The following is a 24,950-nucleotide window of genomic DNA, read 5'->3' as shown; positions in this document are numbered from 1 at the left end:
CTTTTTGAGATATCCTGCTATATATCGTTTTTGACCCCATCTCCTAATGGTGAAGAATCACTTTAAAAATTCCAGTAGCCAGATTCGGATCTTCACCAAAAATCTAATCATTTCGTCCTTGTCACATACGCTACATCTTTGCCAAATTTCGTCTGAATCCGTCCACAACTTTTTGAGACATCTTGTTCACAGACAGACAAACAAGCAGACAGAGTCAGACGGGTGAAAACATAACCTCCATCCAACTTCGGTGGCGGAGGTAATTACAATATTAGTACAATCAATGTAATAGCGATAAACACAAGTTTAAATACACCGACAGATTCTGAAGATGAGACAATTTGGGGCAAACGGTGAAAGCTCTAAACATCAGCACGTTTAGTTGACGTCTTACTGCGATAACGTGCCAAAGAACACTTAATCCAAGCTCAACATCCAAATAGGCCTTGTATGGCTACGGTCCAACCGTATGGCTACGTATATTATACGTCTATAACTATGCGACATAAGGGTGAAAGGTGCGAGGAGAGCTCGGCGGGTGAAGTACCAACCGAGAATGAAGGTGTGGAGGTTGAAAGAGGTGACAGTGAGGGAGGCATTAAAAGAGAGGCCGAGTAGGGTAGAGGATGATGTGGTTGAGCTTGAAAGTGGTTGGATGTCAATGAAAGATAGTCTGTTGGGAGCCGTTGGTGAGGTATGTGGATGGACAAAAGGACCACCGAGGCACTCGGAAACATGGTGGTGGGATGATGAAGTTGGAAAGAGGACTGACGAGAAGAGGAAGAGGTTCAAGGAGTGGCAGAAGGCGAAGGGTACGGGAGCAGAAAAAGCAGAGCATGAAAGTTATAAGGCAGCCAAGGAGGCTGCAAAGAAAGAGGTAGCAAAAGCGCAGGATGCATGTAGGAAAATGTTCGGAGAACGCTTGGATTCGGAAGAAGGTCGGAGAGCGGTATTCAGGATTGCAAAGCAGATAGCGAAAGAGAGGTGTGATGTGATGGGGGTGAGTTGCTTGAAGGATGAAGTGGGACAAATCGTTGTGGACCCAGATGGAATTAAAGGAAGATGGAAGAGACATATGGAAAGACTGTTGAATGCAGAGAATGAATGGGATAGCAACATGGAGAGTAACCCAGTTTTAGGACCGGCAGAGAAGATAACCGAGAAGGAAGTTGAGGAAGCGATAAAAGCAATGAAGAGTAGAAAAGCGGGAGGACCGACGGAAGTTGTGTGAGATATGTTGAAGGCAGCAGGAAGTTGGGGTGTGAAGAGAATGACAGACATCTGCAATCTGGTGGTGAAAGAAGGCTGCATTCCAGTGGATTGGGAACCGAGTACCCTCTTCCCTCTCTACAAGGGGAAAGGTGACCCTCTGGACTGTGGCTCGTATCGAGCGATAACGTCATTGGAGCATGGAATGAAGGTATTGGAAAGGGTGTTGGAGAGGAGGATAAGGAAGAAAGTGAAGATCGACGAAATGCAGTTTGGATTTATGCCAGGAAGAGGAACGACAGACGTGCTTTTTATTGCGAGGCAGTTGCAGGAGAAGTACATGGAGAAGAGGAAGAAGTTGTTTCTTGGGTTTGTTGGTCTGGAGAAAGCATTCGACAGGGTTCCACGTGAAGTAGTGACATGGGCATTGAGGAAGTTAGGGGTGGAGAATGGTTGATCAGAGTAGTGATGGCAATGTACAAAAGAGCGCGCACAGCTGTAAGGTCGAAGGACGGGAACAGTGGTGAGATTGAGGTGAAGGTGGGAGTGCATCAGGGGTCGGTACTAAGTTCACTACTATTTGTAGCTGTGATGGAGGTGCTGGCTCGGAACGTAAAGGAGGGTTTACCGTGGGAGTTGTTGTATGCAGAAGATCTGGTGTTGATTGCAGAAAGGATGGATGGACTGAAGCAGAAGATGAACAAGTGAAAGGAGTTAATGGAGACAAAAGTTCTGAAGGTGAATATAGGAAAGACGAAGGTGATGGCAAGTGGTAAAGCATGTGGTGAGGTGGAAAGAACTGGGAAGTGGCCATGTGTTGTGTGCAGGAAGGGTGTCGGAGTGAACTCCATTCAATGTACAAAGTGCGCTGAGTGGGTTCATCAAAAATGTAGTGGTCTGAGAGGGTCATTAACCAGTGTGGCAGCTACATTCAAATGTAAGGTGTGCACAGAGGGAGCTGCAGATGGAGGAAATGTTGAGTTGGATCTTGGAGACGGCGTGAAGCTGGAAGGTGTGAAAACATTTTGCTACCTCGGAGACATGCTGAATGGAGGTGGATCAGACTCGGCAACGGTTGCTAGAGTGAGATGTGCATGGAAGAAGTTTCGGGAACTGAGTGGCGTGCTGATGAGGAGGGGAGTGTCGTTGAAGCTGAAGGGAAAGGTGTATGCTGCATGTGTGAGAAGTGTTATGATTTATGGGAGCAAGACATGGGTAATGAATGTCGAGCAGCAACGAAGGCTGGAAAGGGTGGAAATGCGAATGGTTCGGTGGATGTGCGGAATATCGTTGAGAGAAAGGAAGACAAATGATGAATTGCGAAAGACGATGGGAATAGAGCCTGTGATTGATGCTGTGAAGAGGAACAGGTTGAGATGGTTTGGTCATGTGTTGAGGAAGGATGAAAGTGACTGGTTGAGAAGAGTGATGGAAATGAATGTAGAAGGAAGTCGAAAACGGGGAAGACCGAGAAAGACTTGGCTAAAGATGGTCGAAGAAGAAATGCGGGCATGGGGGTTAACAAGGAGAGATGCAGAAAATAGGGCAAAATGGAGAAGATTGTCATGGGGACCGCAAGGCAAACCCCCGCTCCAGCAGGGAAAATGGCCTTTAAACTCCTGTTGTTGTTGTTGTTTGTATGGCTACGGTCCAAGAGACAGTTTCCAGAAGCACTCTCGACATAAAAACGCAAAGCAAGACGTCAACTTATGGGAGTAATCATACCCAAAAATTGGGAGGAGTAATCATACCTGCAAACGAAGCGAGTTAAGACGTTCTTCCTTGAGATGTTGATGTAGCACATGCTGGTGCACAGTCTCGCGCTCACGAGCAAATTCTCCTAGGGTGTACGTGGCCATGTGATTATGGTGACTGGCCATGCCGAGTGTGCTGCCACCCTGACTGGGTACGCTTGTGAAACCCTGCCGACGCTGGAAGTAATACACCGTCACCTGATTGAAACGTACACTCTTCCCTCGTGGGCGCTTCATCGGATTCAAAATAGATGCAGCTGAGGAAAAAGAGGCAAGATATTCAATTAATTATTGTACATAACATAAACCAAGACATTCCGTTTATTACGAAGGGTCTAAGTGGGAGCATGTCATGTAAAAAAAAAAATTCTATACAGAACGGAGGCTCACGGAATAGCTGCTGACAAAGGATGAGCAACAACAAAGTGGTGGAAAAAGAAGAGGAGGTGGAAACTAGGCACATGGACAAGTTAACAATAAACCTGCATTTAGTTGTTTGGTGAATGCGGGAGGGAACTTAGCAGTGATACACAAATCATCATGAGCAAGTTTTGCATAAAAAGGAGGAAGCCGTCAGAACAGATGATATGATCCAATATGATCAAGTACCATGCCCTAGGGCCTAGACAGAGCGTTGGTGCTGCCGAAACAGTTTACATCGCGATGGATAAAATCCTGGACGGGTCGCCACTCCGACATCGGAAGGAGATCAGGGCAGACATTCGTAATTTGGCCAGGGTACTGGTGATAGCTTGCCTCCTCTTCAAAAAGGACACCGTGGGATGTTTAGCATTCACCAACTAATCCTGGCAGATGGGACGCCCAGTTGAACATCCGTCCAAGGGTCGACATACACATTGATGAATAGACCCTTCCTGTGAAACACCGGGATGACAGTTTTATAGCTGGGTCGGGATTCAAACCCAGGCCAGACAGCTACGAGGCGATTGCACGTACCTCTAGGTCATCCTGCCAGACCAATAATATCCAATGATATTGAAAAAAATAAAAATAAAAACTCAAAAATACACGATTGGGGTAAAACAAAACACACGTATATGAAGGCCTGTGCACAAAAGGACTGCTAAGAGAGGAAACATTTCTGTTGTGTAGTTTCACGAGATGCTTAGCAAAGTGTGTTGCTGACAACACAGTTATAAAATCTATTTGGACGCCCATTCCATCCAATTTCCCTCCTGGATTCTCCATACCCATTCCATCCAATTTCACTCCTGGATTCTCCATACCCATTCCATCCAATTTCCCTCCTGGATTCTCCATACCCATTCCATCCAATTTTCCTCCTGGATTCTCCATACCCATTCCATCCAATTTCCCTCCTGGATTCTCCATACCCATTCCATCCAATTTCCCTCCTGGATTCTCCATACCCATTCCATCCAAGTTCCCTCCTGGATTCTCCATACCCATTCCATCCAAGTTCCCTCCTGGATTCTCCATACCCATTCCATCCAAGTTCCCTCCTGGATTCTCCATACCCATTCCATCCAAGTTCCCTCCTGGATTCTCCATACCCATTCCATCCAAGTTCCCTCCTGGATTCTCCATACCCATTCCATCCAATTTCCCTCCTGGATTCTCCATACCCATTCCATCCAATTTCCCTCCTGGATTCTCCATACCCATTCCATCCAATTTCCCTCCTGGATTCTCCATACCCATTCCATCCAATTTCCCTCCTGGATTCTCGATACCCATTCCATCCAAGTTCCCTCCTGGATTCTCCATACCCATTCCATCCAATTTTCCTCCTGGATTCTCCATACCCATTCCATCCAAGTTCCCTCCTGGATTCTCCATACCCATTCCATCCAATTTTCCTCCTGGATTCTCCATACCCATTCCATCCAAGTTCCCTTTACTCGTATCCCATCTCAATCTTATTTGCCCATATGCATAATCCCTTCTTGTTTCCATCCTCAATTTAAAGCAACCCCACCCCTTCCACCCACTTCCCCCATGCGTATGTAATACATAGATTGCCTCTTGTGCCATTTACAACAATGGAAATCTCTAGAAAAAGGAGCTTGTATGCATGTTTAATTTTTTATTTACAAAATTAGTCCACCTTACCTTTTTTACTTTTTCCCAATTTTTGCATTGTAGCTACAAATTGAATATCAATTGAACCTCTTCCTGATGCAAAGGTGGAAAGGGATGGGATGGGATTGAGTGGGAGGGAAGTCTTCGTGCAGTCAATGTCATTTCAACATCCAGTACAAGCCCTTTTCCTTAGCAGACAAGCAGGCCAAAGGTCAATCCACCAATACAGCTAAAGTCAGCATCAATAGGTCGTCCCCTTTTTAAACGAGGAAGAAAACAGTGCCATTTCAATTTTTAAGTTCAGGTAATCTTGTCGACTCGACCAACTGTTCCATATTCAGCACAAATGCAAACATCACAATGACCAGGTGAAGTACACAGGATGGAGCACAACAATCCACCATTCGACTGACGAGCCCTTGGCTACGAGTCCCTTACGTCATCAGCGTCGATTCGTTGGAGAACATAGCAATTTATAAACATGACGCAGCACACATGCTTCGCCTTTTAGCAATGCAAAAATGTAGTAAAACGACTTTTACAACCATCGGACACGGCCCTGGTCTAACGTTTTGAGCGTTGCCGTGATCTCCATCCAGGACGGTGCAGGCAACGAGTGCCAGACGTTAAAGAGGTCATCGCATGACTAATAAGCAGATGGGGCGACCCAACATCGTATTCATCATCGCACTGCGTGTGAGGCCGGGTGTGGCCAGGTGGAGTGAGCCAACAAAGCAAATAATGCCATTTATTTTGAAGGACACAAGGTAGACAACGATACAAACAGAGAGACCGTTTGTATCGTTGGAAGCTTCGGACGCTCGGCAAGGGCAGAGTTGGCTTGGCGATCTTTTCATCACCTTATATCCCACTCATTTAGAGACCAAAGGTGAGGCACACGGACAATAGAGTGCGTCTATTAAATATGTCATGTTTGTTCCAGCTCCGTTTTGGAGATGTGGAAACTTCTGTGGGCAGAAGGGAGGGAGGCACATGAAGGGAGGCACATGTGCAACTTGTAATTCCAATACGAGCTCGGCGAGTCACACCACCACCCCTCAACTTGTACACCTGTGGGTTGAACTTCGAATTGGTTAAACTTTGCTCAACTCCAAAGTGTCATGTGCATCTCATGAAATTTTCACACATGTCATATTAGTTTTAAACCTGGTGTTGGCTTAGCGGTTAGGGTGCCGGCTTGGGATCCTAGGATCCTGGGTTCGAACCCCGGTCGATCGCTGAATTAACGCCGGGGGGGGGGGGGGGGGGGGGTGACTCAGCCTGTCCTCCTTCCGAGGTCGGCAAATTGAGTACCAGCTTGCTGGGATGAATGATCCCGGTGTGTACCCCGGTTTAGAATAGGTACACCTTATCCCTGCGCATCGTAAGAGGCGACCAAGGGTTGGCGTCAGGCAGGGCATCCGGCCATAAAAACATTGCCTCAAACAGGGAACCATGATTGTCATGGGGCCCGCAAGGCTAACCCCCGCTCTAGCGGGGAAAATGGCCTTAAAACGATCATTCATTCATTCATTCATATTCGTTTTGACTACAAGGGCCTAGGCTCATGGAGAAGCTAAACCACAAAGGGCAGCAGGCTTACAACTACCGAAGGATATGGGAGGTGGGGAGTGGGAGTAGACGTACATGGAGGAAAACAAAACCAAAACAAAACCAAAAATGGTGGCCCGGAGAGGAACAGAATGGGAAAGAATCAGCGTGGATCGAAGACATCGTGAATGTGCATGAGGTAGTGATAGGCATCGCATTTGAAAGACTGAAGTGAGGAGGACGATACAACAGGCACATGGAGCCTATTCCATAATCAGGAGAATAAGGGGACAAATGAATGCAGGTGCTTATCTAATCTGGACTTTGGGTGGGCAAGCAGGTGAGCGGTTATAGAGGAATGCATGCCATGTGTAGTTTTGAAAGGGCAGAGGACCAAGACCAGGTGTACATCTGTATAAAAGAGAGAGAGAGCCAATCAACTTGCCACTGGTGGGAGTGACAAACCTTGGGAATCAGCCTTCTGTATCGACATCCCAATGGTCCAGAAGACCTTGTTTTTAATAAGGTGGTAAGCACGATCTTCTCTGGGTATTAGGTTTGGGTTTATATTCTGCACGGGTGTTCATGTGAATGTGCGTGAGAGCCCATCTTGGTAAAGTGCAACGAATGATGCGTGTATGGCATGCAATAAATCATGGGTCGATGCAGGAACGTACAGGTCACTGCAGCATTGCGTGAACAGACATATAAAGACTTCATCATGCAACAAACGACACCGTGGTATACATGACGAAGCATGACGTGGCATAATGCAGTGTGGTGCGACACGGTTGAAAGAAAACCCCCAAAAAAACCGAATGGTGCAGGTAAATGCGTTATGGTGCAACACCACAACATAGAGTCACAGACAGATAAGAGAGCAGGTGTAAATACAAATTCAGGTTTGTTTTGTTCTCATGTTTCGATTACGTTTTTCATGACGTCACGATTCGTAATGTGCATTGTAAATAGTTTACATTTCTTAATACACACACACGACCCGATGTGGTCTTAAATGTAAGGCAATGACGAAAAGGACGTTGGGACCCACAATCTCCTTATTGCAGTGCCGCGGTACTCCCTCCACAACCGGGGAATTTTTGACACCGGAAGCACGATGTCTGCACAGTCCCAGATGAAGACCACTTGGTAATTGAAATGATGGAACGGAGCCTTACCAAGTGGGCAGGTGCATTAGTTGATGTCACCTTCAGTTTTCAATATGGATCTTCCCAACTACGTCCATGTTTTAGTGCACAACGTTAATCTAGTTGGTTTCACTAGTGGGCCCTTCTCAGACAACCTATGGTGGGCAATGTGCTGCGGCACATTCTTGGAAATGCACTTTATTTATTTTTATTAAAAAAAAAAAAAAACGTTTTTGAAAGAAATTTTATCTATCACAACATATAAGACTACAAGGGCACTCTGTAGATTGCATACCTCCACCAGGTTGAACAGTTTACGTTTTGTATCCACTGATAGGCCAGATCCAGATCTAAACCAAAATCGAATCAGCTTGTTCTTGTCACCCATCCAACTCATCCACCTAGTTTTGCCAACTCATCCATTCAACAAATCCACAGCCTGGTGTTGGCTTAGCGGTTAGGGTGCCGGCTTGGGATCCTAGGAACCTGGGTTCGAATCCCGGTCGATCGCTGAATTAACGCCAGGGGGGTTGACTCAGCCTGTCATCCTTCCGAGGTCGGCAAATTGAGTACCAGATTGCTGGGATGAATGATCACGGTGTGTACCCCGATTTAGAATAGGTGCACCGTATCCCTGCGCATCGTAAGAGCGTGACCAAGGGTTGGCGTCAGGAAGGACATCCGGCCATAAAAACATTGCCCCAAACAGGGAACCATGATTGTCATGGGGCCCGCAAGGCTAACCCCCGCTATAGCGGGGAAAAATGGCCTTAAAACGATCATTCATTCATTCATATCCACAACTTTGAGATATTGTGTGTGTGTATATATATATATATATATGGGCATATCCACAGTAGAGTGTGACCATTGTGTGACACAGGTCAATAAAATTGAAAATGCATCAGCAGTATCTGTACATGCTTTATATGAAATATTGTCAAATATTGTAAACAAAATCCCAACAGACCTGTTATCGTTTTTTTCCAAAATTTCTGTCAATTCAAGATGTTTTGAAAAAACCTGCATTATCTGTTAACCGTGTCAAAAATTTGCTTCAAATAGGGGACCGAAAAACAACAACAACCACGGTTCCCGAAAAAGGCCAACCCCCGCTTTGCGGGGAAAAATGGCCTCTAAAGGTGGTTTATCTGTTAACCGTGTCTGTCAAATGTCCTCTACGTTACTTTTCAAATATTTTGACTCTGCTGTGGAGTCCGACTATGAGGAATAAGAATCTGAATTAAATCAAACCAGCCGAAGAAGTTTTCTTTTGTTTCATGTTTGGTGTGTGTTAACAACTCGAGTGGAACTATTCGTGATATCTAATGTTACTGTCAAATGTACCGTTCGTTACCGTCCTTTTGAGGACAGAGTGTCATGGAGAGACAAGCTTTTCCTCAAATCAACATGTTTTCATGGTAATTAATAGTTGACTTGAATAGCTTTTTCCAGACATGGTCAATAACCTCAACTTCTGCAGTATTCATAAATCAATTTTATTGACCTGTGTCACACAATGGTCACACTCTACTGTGGATATGCCCATATATATATATATACACACACATATATTTGGGGCTATCTCTCAATGGTGAAGAATCATTTTTTAAAATGTAAAATTTCTTGTATCTTGTGATACAAGGTATGGTTATGGATGGATTCGGACAAACTCGGTGGTCAGGTTTTGTGTGAGACAAGGACAAATTGATTTGATTTGATTTGGGGAAAGATCTGAATCCGGATCTGGAAACGAGAATTTTAAATTCAAGTGATTCTTCACCGTCAGGTGATGTGCAGACTTAGTAGTCGGTTGATAGCTTGTCGTCATATCTTATTACCTGAGCGTTTGGAATGCACACCTTGTAGGTGAGCTTGTTCCCATTCATTATACAAAATATCACCGGAAAAAGACACTGTTATAATTGACCACAAAGCGCTCTTTAAAAAGTTTATCGTACTTGGTGGACTTGCTCACCACAGAAAAACTGATGTGACGTCGTAATAAATAATAAATTTGTCATCTGTCTGTCTGTATATTTGTGTTTTTTGCAAAGACCACTTGGTCGATAACCACCACATTTGGCACAAAGACCAAGTCCGACCCAGGGATTGTTCAAAGGGTATAGTATTTTCATACACCACCTCAGTCATGAAAGGCCGCTTTTCCCTCTTTTCTATTTATATGCAGTCTGATTGGGTAACAGCTATCACATGACATATAACATGGGTAAAGGCCAGCATATCTGTCTAATTAGCCGAGCTGTGTCTTGCACCCATTGGCTGGACAGCTAGCCTGACTCAACCCACAATTGTAACCTAACAAAATATGTTCGCCATTTTCGTGCTGTGGTAAACCAAAGCCATCTGCTACGGAAAGTGTTGTACAGTATTCAAAATCGCCATGCCTTCCCTATGTCAGTATTCGCAATCGCCATGCCTTCCCTATGTCAGTATTCACAATCGCCATGCCTTCCCTATGTTTCTCCATTGTAAATCAAGCACGAGCCCATATTTGCCTGTACATATGGTTGGGTTCACGGCCTTTGAGAAGGCCCTAGCATGTATTGACCTCAGCCTTTTGGCCTTCAGCCCTCGAGCAAGATTCATGCTTATACACTGCCTGGGTTTTTTTTAAAGTTTTTTTCAGGAGCGACCATGTTCTCGTAAATTTGTCCCTCATCTCTAAAACCCCCACGTCTGTTGCGCGGAAGCTCCCCAGCCTCAACTCTGGCGACCTCATGTGATCTGGTGTGAACAATCGGAGTTTTTTTTAGTCAAGAAGATATTTCCCGATCAGCTTATTCTTGTCACTTACCCAACTCATCCACCAGGTTTCGTCACAAGTCATCCATAACTTTTTTGAAACATCATGCTATATATTGTTCTATCACCTATCAAGGTGTGCATTCAAAACGCTCTGGTAAGAAGTTATGACTACAAGCTATTATGCAACTACTAACTGTGCACATCAAGATAAACCACACTAAAGAGCGCTTAAAAATACCATGAAAAAAAAAAATCTGAAGATGGGCCAACACGTAAACTCAAAGGAAGTCTGAAGTATTCACACTTTGAGTAGTCTAGTCTAGATTCCATCCCAGGACTAAACTACAAGACCGCCACTCTGGTGACTTGCAGGCGGGGCTTTGCATCAGTGAGTATGTAATCTTTCAGAGAATGTGAAATCAGCAATCTTGTCGGTATTAACCTCACCCCTGTTTTTCACCCACAAAAAAAAAAAAAAAAAAAAATCATGCTCCCGGCGAAGCTTGATGATGTAGGACTGGAAGTGCGTAGTCTTATCAGCCGTGTCATCCGGTACATGTTGGGAGATGCGTGTGCGGCGTCGAACCGACCGATCATGGCGTGCCATTAACGTGTAGGCCCACGACGGGCTGGTCGTGAAGTCCCCAATGTCGTCCTCCTTAACTAAGCTCCTCGCCTTCAGCCTGAGAGAAAATGCTGCACAACTGTTGTAAACTGAAACGAATTTCCCATTATAAGTGGCAGAGGTTAGGGTGAGTGCTCCCTCAATCCTCATCCTATTGTCTTCGTTTTATTATTACAGTGGTTGATTTTATTTAAATTATAATGTTTAAGATCCACCTGGCATTCCTTCTCCAGCAGTAGAAGGTCCTCATTTGAGAGCTCCTCCCGGTACGAGTCCAGCAACTCCTCTACATCATCCTCCTCCACCTCAAAGCCAACAGACAGTCTTGGCCATTTTCACGATGTTACATCGTGATTTCGACAAATCATTATTCACGCCGAAAACCTTAAAGCCGTGAACAAATTGAGGGCAAAGTTTCCCCCATACACCGTTCATACAGCTACAGGTGACTTCCTTCCAAGTCTCCTCAACATTACATAGAACATCCCTTATTGTAAAGGCCTTCTGGAATTCCTTTACAGTCATCTGATCATTATCAGTTGATTTCACCTGCAATTCATTAAATCATTATCAGGTTTGCAAATGTTCTTCAGATATAATACACCTTGAATGCAGCAATCACTCCCTGGTCCTCATATCACCTGTACGATCACCTCTTTCATACAGTCCTAAAACATCCATTTTTAATTCAATTGTGATGGCCTTCCTCTGCCTTTTGCTCACACTACCAACCTTGCTACTCCACCAGACGCTTTTTGCAGTGATGAATGCAAGGGTTACACTTATTACAGCGGCACAACCCGCGCGCAGAATGGGAAACAGCATGACATGCATGAACATGGAGGGCTTCCGGAAACTGAGGGAGGGAAGGGGAGGTAGAGGAAGCCGGAATCCGGGTGTTATCGCGAACACATTTTCGTGTTGTTCAGTGCAAACATTTCATCGCAGCGTTATTCTCGCACTCGAGTCATGTCACCACGTAATTCAAAAAAATGCTATAAATGACAAGCGCACACTACTCCAAAAATGCGCAACCAGAACACGCATAAAACGGGAGCTTACCATACTGGAACTGGAATGTACGCCATTAACATTGTGGTGACGTCACATGCCAGGAAATGGTAGTGTTAAAGCGCGGCGTTACGCGCGCTACTTGCGAGCAAGGAGGAAGCTGACAAGCGGTAACTTATAAGCGTCTTTATTTCAGGAGCTCACTGTAACACTAGCGCGCTCCGGGCTGCGCGCCCCGTGTATATCCTCAGGCCACGCCTACCCCTCGGGCGTGGCCCTCGCCCACTTGGTGCGCGGAATGATGTCACCACGCCAGGGGGCTTTTGTGTCCACCACACGCGCCCCCCCAGAATTCCCGCGCACCTGGAGGGCCAGTTTGCGGGGCAGACGAATGACCCGGCCGAAGCGCCCCCTGGCGATCGGCGGCGTCCGGGGTGCAGGGATGGCAGGTGGGATGCCCCTGGCTGCCCCTGGGATGGGTGCAGGACCGGGGGGCGGCGTGGCGGCGGGGCTGGGCGGTGCCGGGGGTCCACCCGCAGGGGGGCGGCCCCGACGTGGGGGTCGGGCCACTGGCGGTGGATGGTCCACGTCGAGGTGGGCCGGCTTGAGGCGGTCTACCGAAACGCGGTCGGGAGTACCGCAGATGTCCAGGGTGAAGTGCTTCGACCCGGTCTCCAGCACGCGGAAAGGCCCGTCGTACAGGGGCCGCAGTGGTGTCCGGTGGGCATCGTGGCGGACGAAGACGTACTCCGCCGTGCGAAGCTCCGGGGCGACGTGCGTCGGTGGGTGCCCGTGGCATGCCGTTGGCACCGGGGCGAACCTCTGGGCGGTCTCTTGCAGAGCGGAGCGCTGCTGTGCCGCGGACCATGGTGCCGTGGAGTCGGGGAGGAACTCGCCCAGCACCCGTAGCGGTTGCCCGAAGACCATCTCCGCCGCGGATGCACGCAGGTCCTCCTTGGGCGCCGTCCGGAGGGCCCAGCAGGACCCAGGGGAGCCTGTCGACCCAGCCACCGTCGCGGAGGGTGGCCCGGAGCGCGGCCTTCAATGAGCGGTGAAATCGCTCACACAGGCCGTTAGCCTGGGGGTGGTAGGCCGTGGTTCGGTGCAGCCGGACCCCGAGCCCCTGCGCGACCGCCCCCCAGAGCTCCGAGGTGAACTGGGGGCCGCGGTCGGACGAGATGTCTGAGGGGGCGCCGAACCGGGCGTCCCAGGTGGCGATGAAAGCCTTCGCGACATCGGCCGCCGTTGTCGACGCCAAGGGCACGGCCTCCGGCCAACCGGGTGGTGCGGTCCACCATGGTGAGGACGTGGGTGAAACCCCGCGAGGGGGGCAGAGGTCCCACCAGGTCCACGTGGACGTGGTCAAACCGGCGTTCCGGCACCGTGAACGGGGCCAACGGGGCCTGGGTGTGCCGGTGCACCTTGGCGCGCTGGCACGCGAGGCACGTCCTGGCCCAGCCGCGGACGGCCTTCCGGAGGCCATGCCAGATGAACTTGTCGGCGATCAGCCTTTGGGAGGCCCTCGCGCCCGGGTGGGACAGGCCGTGGATGGCGTCAAACACCTGGCGCTGCCAGCCCGCGGGCACGATGGGGCGAGGACGCCCGAGGGAGACGTCGCACAAGAGGGCCGCGCCCCGCGCCGTCGAACGGCACCTCGGTGACGCGGAGGCCCGTGACGGCGGTCCGCAAGGCCTGGACGTCGGGGTCAGCGGCCTAGTCCGCTGCCATCCAGGCATAGTCGATGCCGAGGTGGACTGCGTGGGCGACGGCCCGGGAAAGGCAGTCCGCCACCGGGTTGTCCTTCCCACGACGTGCTGGATGTCCGTCGTGTACTCGGACACGGCCGAGAGGTGACGCTGCTGCCGGGCCGACCACGGCTCGGTGACCTTGCCCATCGCGAAGATCAGCGGCTTGTGGTCGACGAAGGCCGTGAACGCACGGCCCTCGAGCAGATGGCGGAAGTGCCTGACCGCCAAGTGAAGCCCGAGCAACTCGCGGTCGAAGGTACTGTAACGGCGTTCGGGCGGGCGAAGCTGCCGGCTAAAGAACGCCAGCGGTTGCCAAGCTCCACGCACCCATTGCTCGTGCACCGCGTAGTCCGAGGCATCGGTGGTGAGGGCGATCGGTGCATCGGGCGCCGGGTGCGCGAGCATGGTGGCGTTAGCCAAGGCGAGCTTCGCGCCCGTGAACGCCGTGTCCATCTGCTCGGTCCAGGTAACGTCGCCTTTGCCCGGCTTACCTCGGAGAGCTTCGTGCAGGGGGCGCAGGAGCTGGGCGATACGGGGCAGGAACCGATGGTAAAAGTTCACCATGCCCAGGAACTCCTGCAGCCCTCTGATCGTGCGGGGGCGTGGAAACCCCTTCACCGCCTCCACCTTGGCCGGCAGGGGGACGGCTCCGTGCCTGGTGACACGGTGCCCCAGAAAATCGATTATGGCGGCGCCGAACCGGCACTTTGCGGGGTTCATAATCAGGCCATGCTGGCCCAGGCGTTCGAAGAGCGTGCGGAGGTGGCGTAGGTGCTCTTCGCGGGACGAGTTGGCGACGAGGATATCGTCCAGGTAGACGTAGACAAAATCCAAGTCGCGCAGGACGCTCCGCTTTTAACACTAGCCCGCTAGCTTGGCCCGCTAACACTAGCTTGTAACACTAGCCCGCTCTGGGCTGCGCGCCCCGTGTATATCCTCAGGCCACGCCTACCCCTCGGGCGTGGCCCTCGCCCACTTGGTGCGCGGAATGATGTCACCACGCCAGTGGGCTTTTGTGTCCGCCACAGTGTGTTTTTTATGCCTCCGACGACTTCATTATGTTTTCAGGTTGTCCGTCCGGCTGTCCGTCCATCATGGGTTTTCGTTACCGCGATAACTTGAGAACAGCTGAAGGGATCTTAGTCAAACTTGGGACAGGTATGTATAATGATATAGAGATTAACTGATTAGATTTTGGGGTCAGAGGTCAAAGGCCAAAGGTCATGTGAGGTTAAAATGTGCTAACTTGTGAACAGCTAAAGGGATTTAAATTAAAACTTGGTACAGGTATGTATAATGATGTAAACATGAACTGATTACATTTTGGGGTCAAGGGGTCAAACGTCAGAGGTAATGTCAGGTAAAAATGTGATAACTTGAGAACAGCTGAATGGATTTAAATCAAACTCGGCACAAGTATTATAATGATGTAATAATGCGGGTGGAGGCATATCGGTCGACGCCGTGATGTCGAAGAGTCTCGTTGTAGTTACTCCCGCCAGGGAGTAATGCAATGCATTCGATCGTGTCCGTCCGTGTGTGTGTTCATGTGTTCGTGTGTTTGTGAACAAGATATCTGGAAAAGATCTGTACGGATTTGGATGAAAGTTGGTAGGATGATTGCCTTTGGGATCAGGAAGAATTGATTAGTTTTTGGTGAAGCTCAGGATATTATTCCAGGTCCAGGAATTTTTTGAAGGATTTTTTTTTACCATTGGAAGATAGATTCTAACTTGACCCACGGCGGGAGTATGCGCTCTACTGAGTGGCGTTCTAGTTTCAATTAAAATCGTATGTTTAAAAAAAAACCACATTTAATTCTATCCACATTCTTTATTTAAGTGTATTGCAATGTGTACACTAAAAAAAAAAAAACTATCTTGGTCATTATGGCCCCTTCTGATTGTGGGCCTGGCGCCGAGGTGCCAATGGCGCCAATGTAAACCCAGCCCTGGAGACCAAGTGGGTATTCCCGTCAATCATTCCTCACTCCTGTTTGTCAATCAATCAGAATTGACAGGAACGCAATAACATGACAGAGTTACCTTGCACGACGAGTAAAAACGTGGAACAGAGATCGCTTGTAGTTACATAATTTTACATTATTATTAAAGTTCTAAATGTTCCCCGATATGTAGAATATAGATCTACTGGTATATGTATGACAATTGGTATATAATTGAAATACAGCAATAATTGTTTTTAAGACCAATTTTTTTTCCTACATCTGTGTATTAACCACACCCCCAACTTTTAACTTTTTTGCCGATAAAAAAAGCACGGTTAACACACTGGAAAATACGGTACTTATCAGACTCCAAAGAAGTGCATGAATGAAAACTGAGTGTTTGGGTGTGTTCAAACACCCCTTTTGAAGATGATTTAAGGGGTACTCGTAGCAAAATAGGCCTTACCAAAATTGAGGTGCACAATCTTAGTCAGCCCTCTGTCACATCGCTGGGTTCTTACGCTGCCATTTTGTTTCGGCCTATTGAAATGTGCCTCGTCTTGAAAACATTATCTACTCTCACAGACTAATTAAAGTATACGAGTGAGATACACATGCTATGCACGGGTGGGAGGCCAGAAGCAAACAGACAATGCAGAAACGGCGAATGCTAAAGCATGAAACCAATAGATTCCACATTCCTGTAGCACCTTCAGTTGCACGTCAGACATGGACAGCAAGTTCGTGAAGGACTTCAATGAAAAACGTACCAGTTCGCAAACAAACAGGTACGTGTGTTCCATTCCCAGTCAATGGCGAATGTGCATCTGGCGATCCACGAATATCACGCTTAGAACGTAAAACCGTCATGGCATTTCGTCATTCACTTGAACTCGATATCTCTTTTTTCATTCCAAACAGCATAACTCCAATCACAAATTAAATAACAATAATAAAAAAAATAAACTTTTGACAACATTCGTGACATAAACAAATATTAAAATCCTGATGTGAAGTTCCGTACGGTTGGGTGACTACAATTACGAATTCAAAATCGTAATTGTATTCACTCAATTCCAATCATCAATTGATACTTTAACAAAACGATTAACACGATTAACGTTTAAACATTACGATTGAATGACGGTTTTATTGGGATATTATCAAACCTGCGCAATGCTGTCATCTGTCCACTTCCGCATTCGCGGCAGGTTCATAATTCTCATCAAAATCTAAACAGTATTTGTAGAATTTCAATAAAAACCACATCACTGTTTATATCGGTAAATATTATTCCATCGTGTTTGGAAAAACTGGAAAATTGGAAAAACAATATAGCCTATTTTACTCCAGGGGGTCCCAGGATTACCCACCCAAAATATCATTGCGATCGGTTCAGCCGTTTTTGCGGTACCTGGGAACGGACAGACAGACAGACGGACATTTGGTGAATTATAGTAAGATAATCGAAATCTGAATTCAGATTGGAGGATCAGATCCCATACACTAAATAAATATCAAAGTCAGAAAGCGCTTTAGCGCTTCTTATAACTAAGCTTTAAGCAGGGATGTCCTTCCTCCTTTTCCATACTGGCCAAGCATTAAACCAACTTTTTCTAATGTTACAACAATTATATTGAGTGAAGGAAAGATTAAGGAAAAGTGTAACTTTGAGTGCAACGAAAATGTTCCTTATCAACCATGTCATTGGAGTGCTTGCATGAGTGCGGAAGCCGCTTGGTGATTACTCTCCAAGCTTGTTGGTAATGGAATACCCTTGCTCCCTCCTCCTGATATATGACGTTTATTTATTTCCTTCACGACCCGTCACTTCCAATACATAGATAAATAAAAAACCAATGACCATTGACCTCGTGCTTGCAGTTCCACCATGTTAGTTCTAGCTGTGAAAAGCATCACCTGACATTTTGTGCTGTGTGACATGATATATTTTTGAATTGAATTCCTCTTTTAAAGACCTGTTTCAAGGTAAAGCCCCCTTCCTCCCCTCCTCCTCCACACACCCTCCTCCCCCCCCCCCCCCCTACACTCACCACCCTCCCCTCCTCCTACACTCACCTTCCCCCCTCCTCCGACACTCACCACCCTCCTCATACACTCACCATCCTCCGCCCCTCCTCCTACACTCACCACCCACCCCCCCTCCTGCACTCACCACCCATCCTCCCTCCTCCTACACTCACCACCCACCCCCCCTCCTCCTACACTCACCACATCCCCCCCCCCCTCCTACACTCACCACATCCCCCCCCCCCCTCCTACACTCACGACCCTCCCTCCTCCTAGACTCCCCACCTTCCCCTCCCTCCTCCTGCACTCCCCACCTTCCCCTCCCTCCTTCTCCTCACTATCTCTCAACATTCCCGTCAGCGAAGCGACCTTGCATTGCCCGACAACACCGGGCACCCCTGCCAGTGTACAATATGGGACACGAATTTTTTTTTTTTTACTTTGTCTCTGAAATGAAAAACTGAGTGGCAAAAGATTGATACTTGAGGCCTTGTGGATCTCATTCCTCCTCCCAACACCTACCCATGGAGACTACAACCTCCCACGATAGGTTATACCCCATTGACTGGATATTTAGAGACGATTTTAAAAGTCGCTGTGAGGTTATACCCAAGAAATGCACAAGTTCCTCGAGTCATCGGCCTGTGTTTCCAACAAAATGGCAGAGATGCGCTTGCTGGGCAGCACACTCAGCTTTGGCAGATGAAATTGTAATGAGATTTGAAACATGTTACCTGCATCCCCCCCACTGACCTTCAGGGGCCCGTGCCAGTAACCTTACCACAAAGGATTTTGAGCAAACAAAGGCTGCCCACTCAAAGCTACGATATCAACTAACAAATTGCAAACCTCTACCGCAGCCTGGTGTTGGCTTAGCGGTTAGGGTGCCGGCTTGGGATCCGAAGATCCTGGGTTCGAATCCCGGTCGATCGCTAAACAACAGGGGGGTTGACTCAGCCTGTCATCCTTCCGAGGTCGGCAAATTGAGTACCAGCTTGCTGGGATGAATGATCCCGGTGTGTACCCCGGTTTAGAATAGGTACACCATATCCCCGCGCATCGTAAGAGCATGACCAAAGGTTGGCGTCAGGAGGGCATCCGGCCATAAAAACATTGCTTCAAACAGGGAACGATGATTGTCATGGGACCCGCAAGGCTAACCCCCGCTGTAGCGGGGAAAAATGGCCTTAAAACGCTCATTCATTCATTCATTCATTCATACCGCAGGCAACGTCATGCGGTGAGGATAGGGAGTGGAACTTACGTGTGAAATGTGAGGCCGAAGGTGGATTGAGGCTGTCTCCGCTGTCGGCACTTTCACTGCTTGACAGCTCATCCTCGGAGTCCTTGAGGGAGGAATAAAGCGAGGCTCCGTCCACCTCCTCAAACTTCCTCTTCAACACTTCGGCCATCGTGATCTGTACGTGCACACACACAAACATAAAAATGCTGGAACAAATGTCTGCAGTGGTCCAATTAAGATTTGGTCCTTTATAACCAGACATGCCATCGTGCAAGAGTGATCTGGAAGGATTCCTGAGTTATGACAAAATGTCAAAAATAAATAAATAAATACGACAGATGGTTCAAGAACACCACGACATTATCACCCCGACTGCCCAGCGGCATCATAGTCAAGGATCCCAAAGTGTTGGCTTCTTATGCCAAATGTATCGACTCATTCACATCCTTTTCCCCAAGACTTCAACATGCGGCTCCGTCAGCAATAATCGGTTCCAGCTGGAAAAGGACGTCTTGGTAATAAAACGTGGAATGTGCATTTTCCTTTCCTCACGAGTCTCGATGTGCAGCTACATTACACCATCTAGTTCTTTGTTTATTTATATTTTTCAAATAAAATCCATTTCCCTCTCCTCGTTCTCAGGCTGGCAGGATGGCCTAGAGGTGTGCACACTCACCTCCAAGCGGTCTAGCCTGTGTTCGAATCCCGACGCAGCTATAAACAGTCATCCCAGTGTTTCATCAACGTGAGCGATTCGTCATAGTTTGTCCTCGGATGGACGTTAAACTTGGCGGTGTCTGCCGGCATCGGTTTGTGGGCGTTGAAGACCCCCCAGTGTCCTTCGCGAAGAGTAGGCAAGCTATCGCCGAACAAATTACAAATTTCTGCCCTAACTATTCCTGGGAAGACAATTGCAAACCACCCAATACAAACAGAGCCAACAAAATGCTTCGGACATACCTGATGACCTCACCTGACCTCATTGTCACCCGGATCCAATTTCAAAATGCAGGCTCAACCAAAACAAGTTACTTAAAATCGATCAAAATCAAAGTCCATTAGTATCAATGTTCCTCAAGTTCAAGCTCCGCCACGAGCCTCACACGCGGTAGTGTAAAAACTGGTGGGGAGTACACCAAGTGGTACATGACCGATTTGTATATCAAGTGTAGCGCCCAAGACCAATTCCTTTGAATGACAGATCAACCAATAAAAGCGACAGATCAAGGAACGTGTTATTTATCTGGGAATTAGTGCAACCATACCAAAATGTCTGACAGATTACCAACATGTCAATATTGATGGTCGTTCATGCTGTGGTAGTCCACCAAGTCAGAGACATATAGATGTTCCTCGGTGTAACGTGCCACCACCTGGTTAGAGGTGGAACACCACACCAATCACCAGGTGATGATAGAAAAACTAATAAGAGACGTGAACCAGGAAGTGAGGTCGTTTTCCACATTCATCAATCACGTAGTCTTAACACAGTAGGAACTTGATGGAGAGACAGCGGTGAATCCTCAAGGCACGAGGCCTATTAAGGTTCCAGAAGATCGATGGAAGCATCCACTGCAGTCACACAAAAGGCTGCTCAGGATGGAATCATTTTGTGGAATCAAAGTGAGAGGCAAACCGAGGCAATTCAATCACTTCCGTTTCATTTGTGCCTCTGGGCAGGGCGACGGAAAAACCATGCAAATGATCTCCAGGTGCATTACAATCTGCCGGTGTCCTTGCTCGATTCCGAGCACTCACGTCGGCAAATGTACACCCGGAGACACGATGGCAATAAAAGGGGAAAAGCAGCAGGTTGCGTGCCAATTGCTGTGAAAGTCACAGCTCTCGCCTTGATTTGAGGTGGAAAAAAAAGGATTTCTTAGGAACAATCTGGAAGGTGGAACTTCAAAGGGCTTCAAAGATGGCAAATTTTGAAGATCACAAAAGTGGTGAAAGGCAGGAATGCTCACTGAATTCCACCCTTCCCCCTTCCCACCCCCACCATTTCCTCTCCAAGGTAGTCAGTCGAAGGAGAAGTAAAAGGAAGGGAGGAGTTGGAGAAGGGCGACAACATTTTCCACTCCAGACCGGCAGATTTTAGCCAGGGAGCACTTACGGAGACGGTCGTCTCAAGTTACGGCGCGAGCACCGGGGAGACGACCAGACACGGAAAAGTTTCAAAAGGAAAAGCATCATTTATGCAATTACAGGAACCGACAAGCTCTCTCCAGAAGATAATGACAGAAGTGTGACCGTTGCATAACCTGCAGAAACACTTATCGAGATGCGAGCATCGAGCTCGGTGGTTACCTGCTTTCTATAGGTGGAAATGCTCTGCAAAACCTGTACCTGGTACCCAGTTCAAAAGGTATCAGGAAGCGCAGATGTCTGTTCACCCCGACGGAGGCGTTAATATCTGCAACCATAAGGACACATCTCCTCAACTATGTATGCAAGCAAAGGAAGAGACATTGTAAAGAGCCCCTGCTACAATTGAAGAATCTCATTGCCGATTGGTCAAAATTGTAAATTGAAGAGTCGAATGGAGAAAAAACCCCCCAAAAAACAAACAACGACCGGAAAGAAACACTGTTCGTGGATGCAAGAGCTGAGAAATGCCTCAATGTGCAGAGAATGCAGCTTTGGAATGCGGGGCGAAGCGGCGCCACCGTGCGATCGGACAGCCGAGCGCCACGAAGGGGCCTGAATACAGATGAGCGAGCTCCGCCAGAGCAGCCACGGCTGTAAATCAGACGGCGTGCAGGTGGCGGGCCGTGCCCTCTCGGCGCTGGACGTGGCTCATGGAGACAAAGGCCAGGAGATCCATGTCATAACCATGGCGATGGCAGGGATTGAACGTTCCATGTGATGTCAAGGCCAGAGACATTTCAGCATGCCAGTAGAGTGAAGAAGAAGAATAAAAAAAACACACATACAAGTCACCGCTAAAGCCACCACACCAGGGATTGCTTATGTAAATGAGGCTCATGACAGACATCATGGAGAGACCTCATATTATGAGACATCAGTGAGATTTCCCGGTGTGTACCCCGGTTTAGAATAGGTACACCGTATCCCTGCGTGTCGTAAGAGGCGACTAAAAGGGTCGGCGTCAGGAAGGGCATCCGGCCATAAAAACATTGCCTCAAAAAGAGAACCATGACTGGAGAAGATTGTCATGGGGTCCGCGAGGCTAACCCCCGCTCTAGCAGGGAAAATGGCCTTAAAATGCATGTTGTTGTTTGTTGTTGTGAGACTCTTACGTGGATCACAAGGACGTTGGTCGACAATGGGCATGAAAGCAAGACAGTAGATGGGATCCGAGAGTGGTACGTGAACACGTGCTCGGTGCTCGGCTGGGAACACCAAACGAGTACGTGTCAAACTCTGGACCTGGGTCTACACACGACCAAATGATGTTGTGCTGGGATTCACCCAAAAAGTCTTCGTCGAGCCATTAGGAACCTGTCGGACTCATGTTCGTGGAAACGTGATGGTCTGGGTGAAAAAGAAATATCTGTCGTCATGGAGAGTTACCAATAAAATAAGACACAACGTGTCCACAGAAACGGTGTCCGCAGTTCGCAGAACACGGAAATGCCAGGCAACTGGCCGGGGTCCAGCAGCACCCCGCCTCTGTCTCCGGACACATAAAAACTCCTACACACGTCATGGAAGTGCGAGGTGAATCACAACGCCTCTGACTCGCCCCAAACTTACGAAAATTCCTGTGACGTCACACGACTCAGCAGCCTGGGGGCGGAGCAAGGGGGCGTGGCGTGTTTGAGATTTTTTTTAATGAAACGCGAATTAATGAAGGAGGCTTAAAGCCGAAACTGAGGTGTAATCCGAATTTAAAGCGACACGAGGAGCCGAAGGTAAAGGAGGTGCAGGAGGAGGTGGGAGATTATTCTTCTTAACGAACGGACAGGACGTTTTAAACTCGGTCCGTTGTTAACCAAGAGGGGGATCGCGTCATCGTTCACCTCCACCTTTCACGTGCCCACCGACTCGAGTACGGACGAAAAGAACCGGGAGGAAGTGCAAGGAGCCCCACATACCGCCTCCCTCTCCCTCCACCCGATGACTGCGCCTGGATCGAGACAAAAGAACTGAGCGCCACTCCGGGAAGCCTCGTCCATTCATCCGAGCGCTGCCGGTCACACCCGAGGGTCTTAGCACCGGTCACACCCGAGGGTCTTAGCACCGGTCACACCCGAGGGTCTTAGCACCGGTCACCGAGCTTCTCACAAAGGGAATCAATGGGCGAATGGAAACGTGATGCAAACGCGACAAGGACGGGTCGATAATAAAGGGCAAAGGAAAACCCAATCGGGATGAGGGGGAAGCAAATCGGGCCGGCAATGTCGCTCGTTTTTTCGGCCAAACAAGAGAAGCAACCGTACCTGCAAATCAGGCAGCAGCCACCTGCACGGTCTGTCCTACCCAGCTGAAGCAACCGGCCTCACTCGTTATCAGACAAAAGCCTCGTAACACGTTCGATCCGCCCACACGACGGCGAGTCGACCAATGAGGTTCGACACGGCGCTGGAAGCCCGTCCCTCCTGTGGCTCTCCGACCAATGGAACAATGCGCCGGACCGTCTCGCTCCGCCCACCTCAAACGAGTCGACCAATAGGCGTGTGCGCGATAGCCCGAGCGCTCTCCACTGTTGGTGGAACTGTGCGTGACGTCACAGCGGAACGAAGTGACGTCAGTTGGCAGCGTGCGTTGCGCCTTTATCTGCCGCGGGCATCGCGTTTCACGTTCGCGGGGACACGGGATTCAAGCGCTTTGATTTACACCAGAAACCGCCACGAGCATCGCGTCCATTAGTCCAGATCGGGATGACAATCGGGATGACCACGCTCACACCGGATCGGTTAATCAATGAAAATACCGGTACAAAGGTATTTGAGCACAAGCACAAATTAGCTCCAAATTCTTCCCTTACCTCCTCCATTATTTCTCATAATTCTCAATACGTTGTCTGGGAAGGGCCTTTCAGTCTCTAAATACCCATGAACAGTGTACCTGTTCACAAAATCCCATTCACCTCCCCACCTGTCGACGACACGTATCTACAGGTGCTTCTCAAGGCACCACCTCTTCTTGATTACTCAAATCAAGTAATATCTTTATCTTTCAACGAATAACAACGAATCAAAGTAATATGTTCAAAATCAAACTTTCTTGATTCAATATGAAATTTAAAATCTCAGAACCACACCGCGGAGTTAGAAACACCTGGTTAGAAACAGGTGAAATGATGTCAAACAAGGTACTAGATCATGGCGAATTGACAGAGATCGATATAGGTTTCCATTCATTGTTTCCCTGCAAAGATTAACTGGAAAGAATCTGAGAATGCAAATCCCGCCAGCGTCCGGTTGTATTAAGGCGTCTTCTTCTTCTTCCATATGCCAAAATAACGAGAAAAAAAATACAAAATCAAAATAGATGATTTTATGCAACCTTGACCTTTGGATCTGAAAAAACAATCTGCGTCTAGCTTTTGATTTGTGAACAAATAAATTGACCCAATATGCAAATTTTGCCTGTAGTCAGGGCCCTTAGGGATATTTTGGCGCCGTTCGGTTCAAATTCTTCCAAAAGCACCAAATTTGGCCCAGATGTTGCCCATGCCATACTCTTTCGATTTTTGACGGGCGCCAATACGGGCGCCCCCCCCCCCCCCGGGGGCCCCATATTGGCGAAATATTAAATGGCCGCCACCCGGATTAGAGGAAAATCAGTTAAATAACCAAAAGGGTTGGAATCATGTATGATACTAAAGCGCGGCGTTACGCGCGCTGCTTGTGAGCAAGGAGGAAGCGGACAAGCGGTAA

At 48.2% G+C, this 24,950-nt stretch overlaps 1 protein-coding gene across 4 annotated transcripts in view; it reads right to left on the bottom strand.

Moving 5' to 3' along the window:
* The window catches only part of LOC137417115 (cysteine/serine-rich nuclear protein 2), a 34,851-nt gene extending 11,253 nt beyond the window's left edge, over positions 1–23,598 (bottom strand). The window contains exons 1-3 of one of the 4 annotated variants that reach the window (XM_068102882.2): positions 23,508–23,598; positions 19,123–19,276; positions 2,961–3,220 (exon numbers count right to left, since the gene is read on the bottom strand). In XM_068102882.2, coding sequence (XP_067958983.2) covers positions 2,961–3,220; positions 19,123–19,270 — 408 coding nt within the window. In that variant the 5' untranslated portion in view covers positions 19,271–19,276; positions 23,508–23,598. Of the gene's footprint in view, positions 1–2,960; positions 3,221–11,852; positions 11,967–19,122; positions 19,277–22,364; positions 22,600–23,162 lie in introns of those variants that run through there. The other 3 variants (XM_068102880.2, XM_068102883.2, XM_068102884.2) reach the window with 3 other exon arrangements.
* Between the last annotated feature and the right edge of the window lie 1,352 nt (positions 23,599–24,950).

The sequence above is a fragment of the Myxine glutinosa genome, chromosome 6 (genome assembly GCF_964187855.1).
Source record: "Myxine glutinosa chromosome 6, kmMyxGlut1.1, whole genome shotgun sequence".
Classification (NCBI taxonomy): Eukaryota; Metazoa; Chordata; class Myxini; order Myxiniformes; family Myxinidae; genus Myxine; species Myxine glutinosa.
This window is presented reverse-complemented; position numbering and strand designations above follow the sequence as displayed.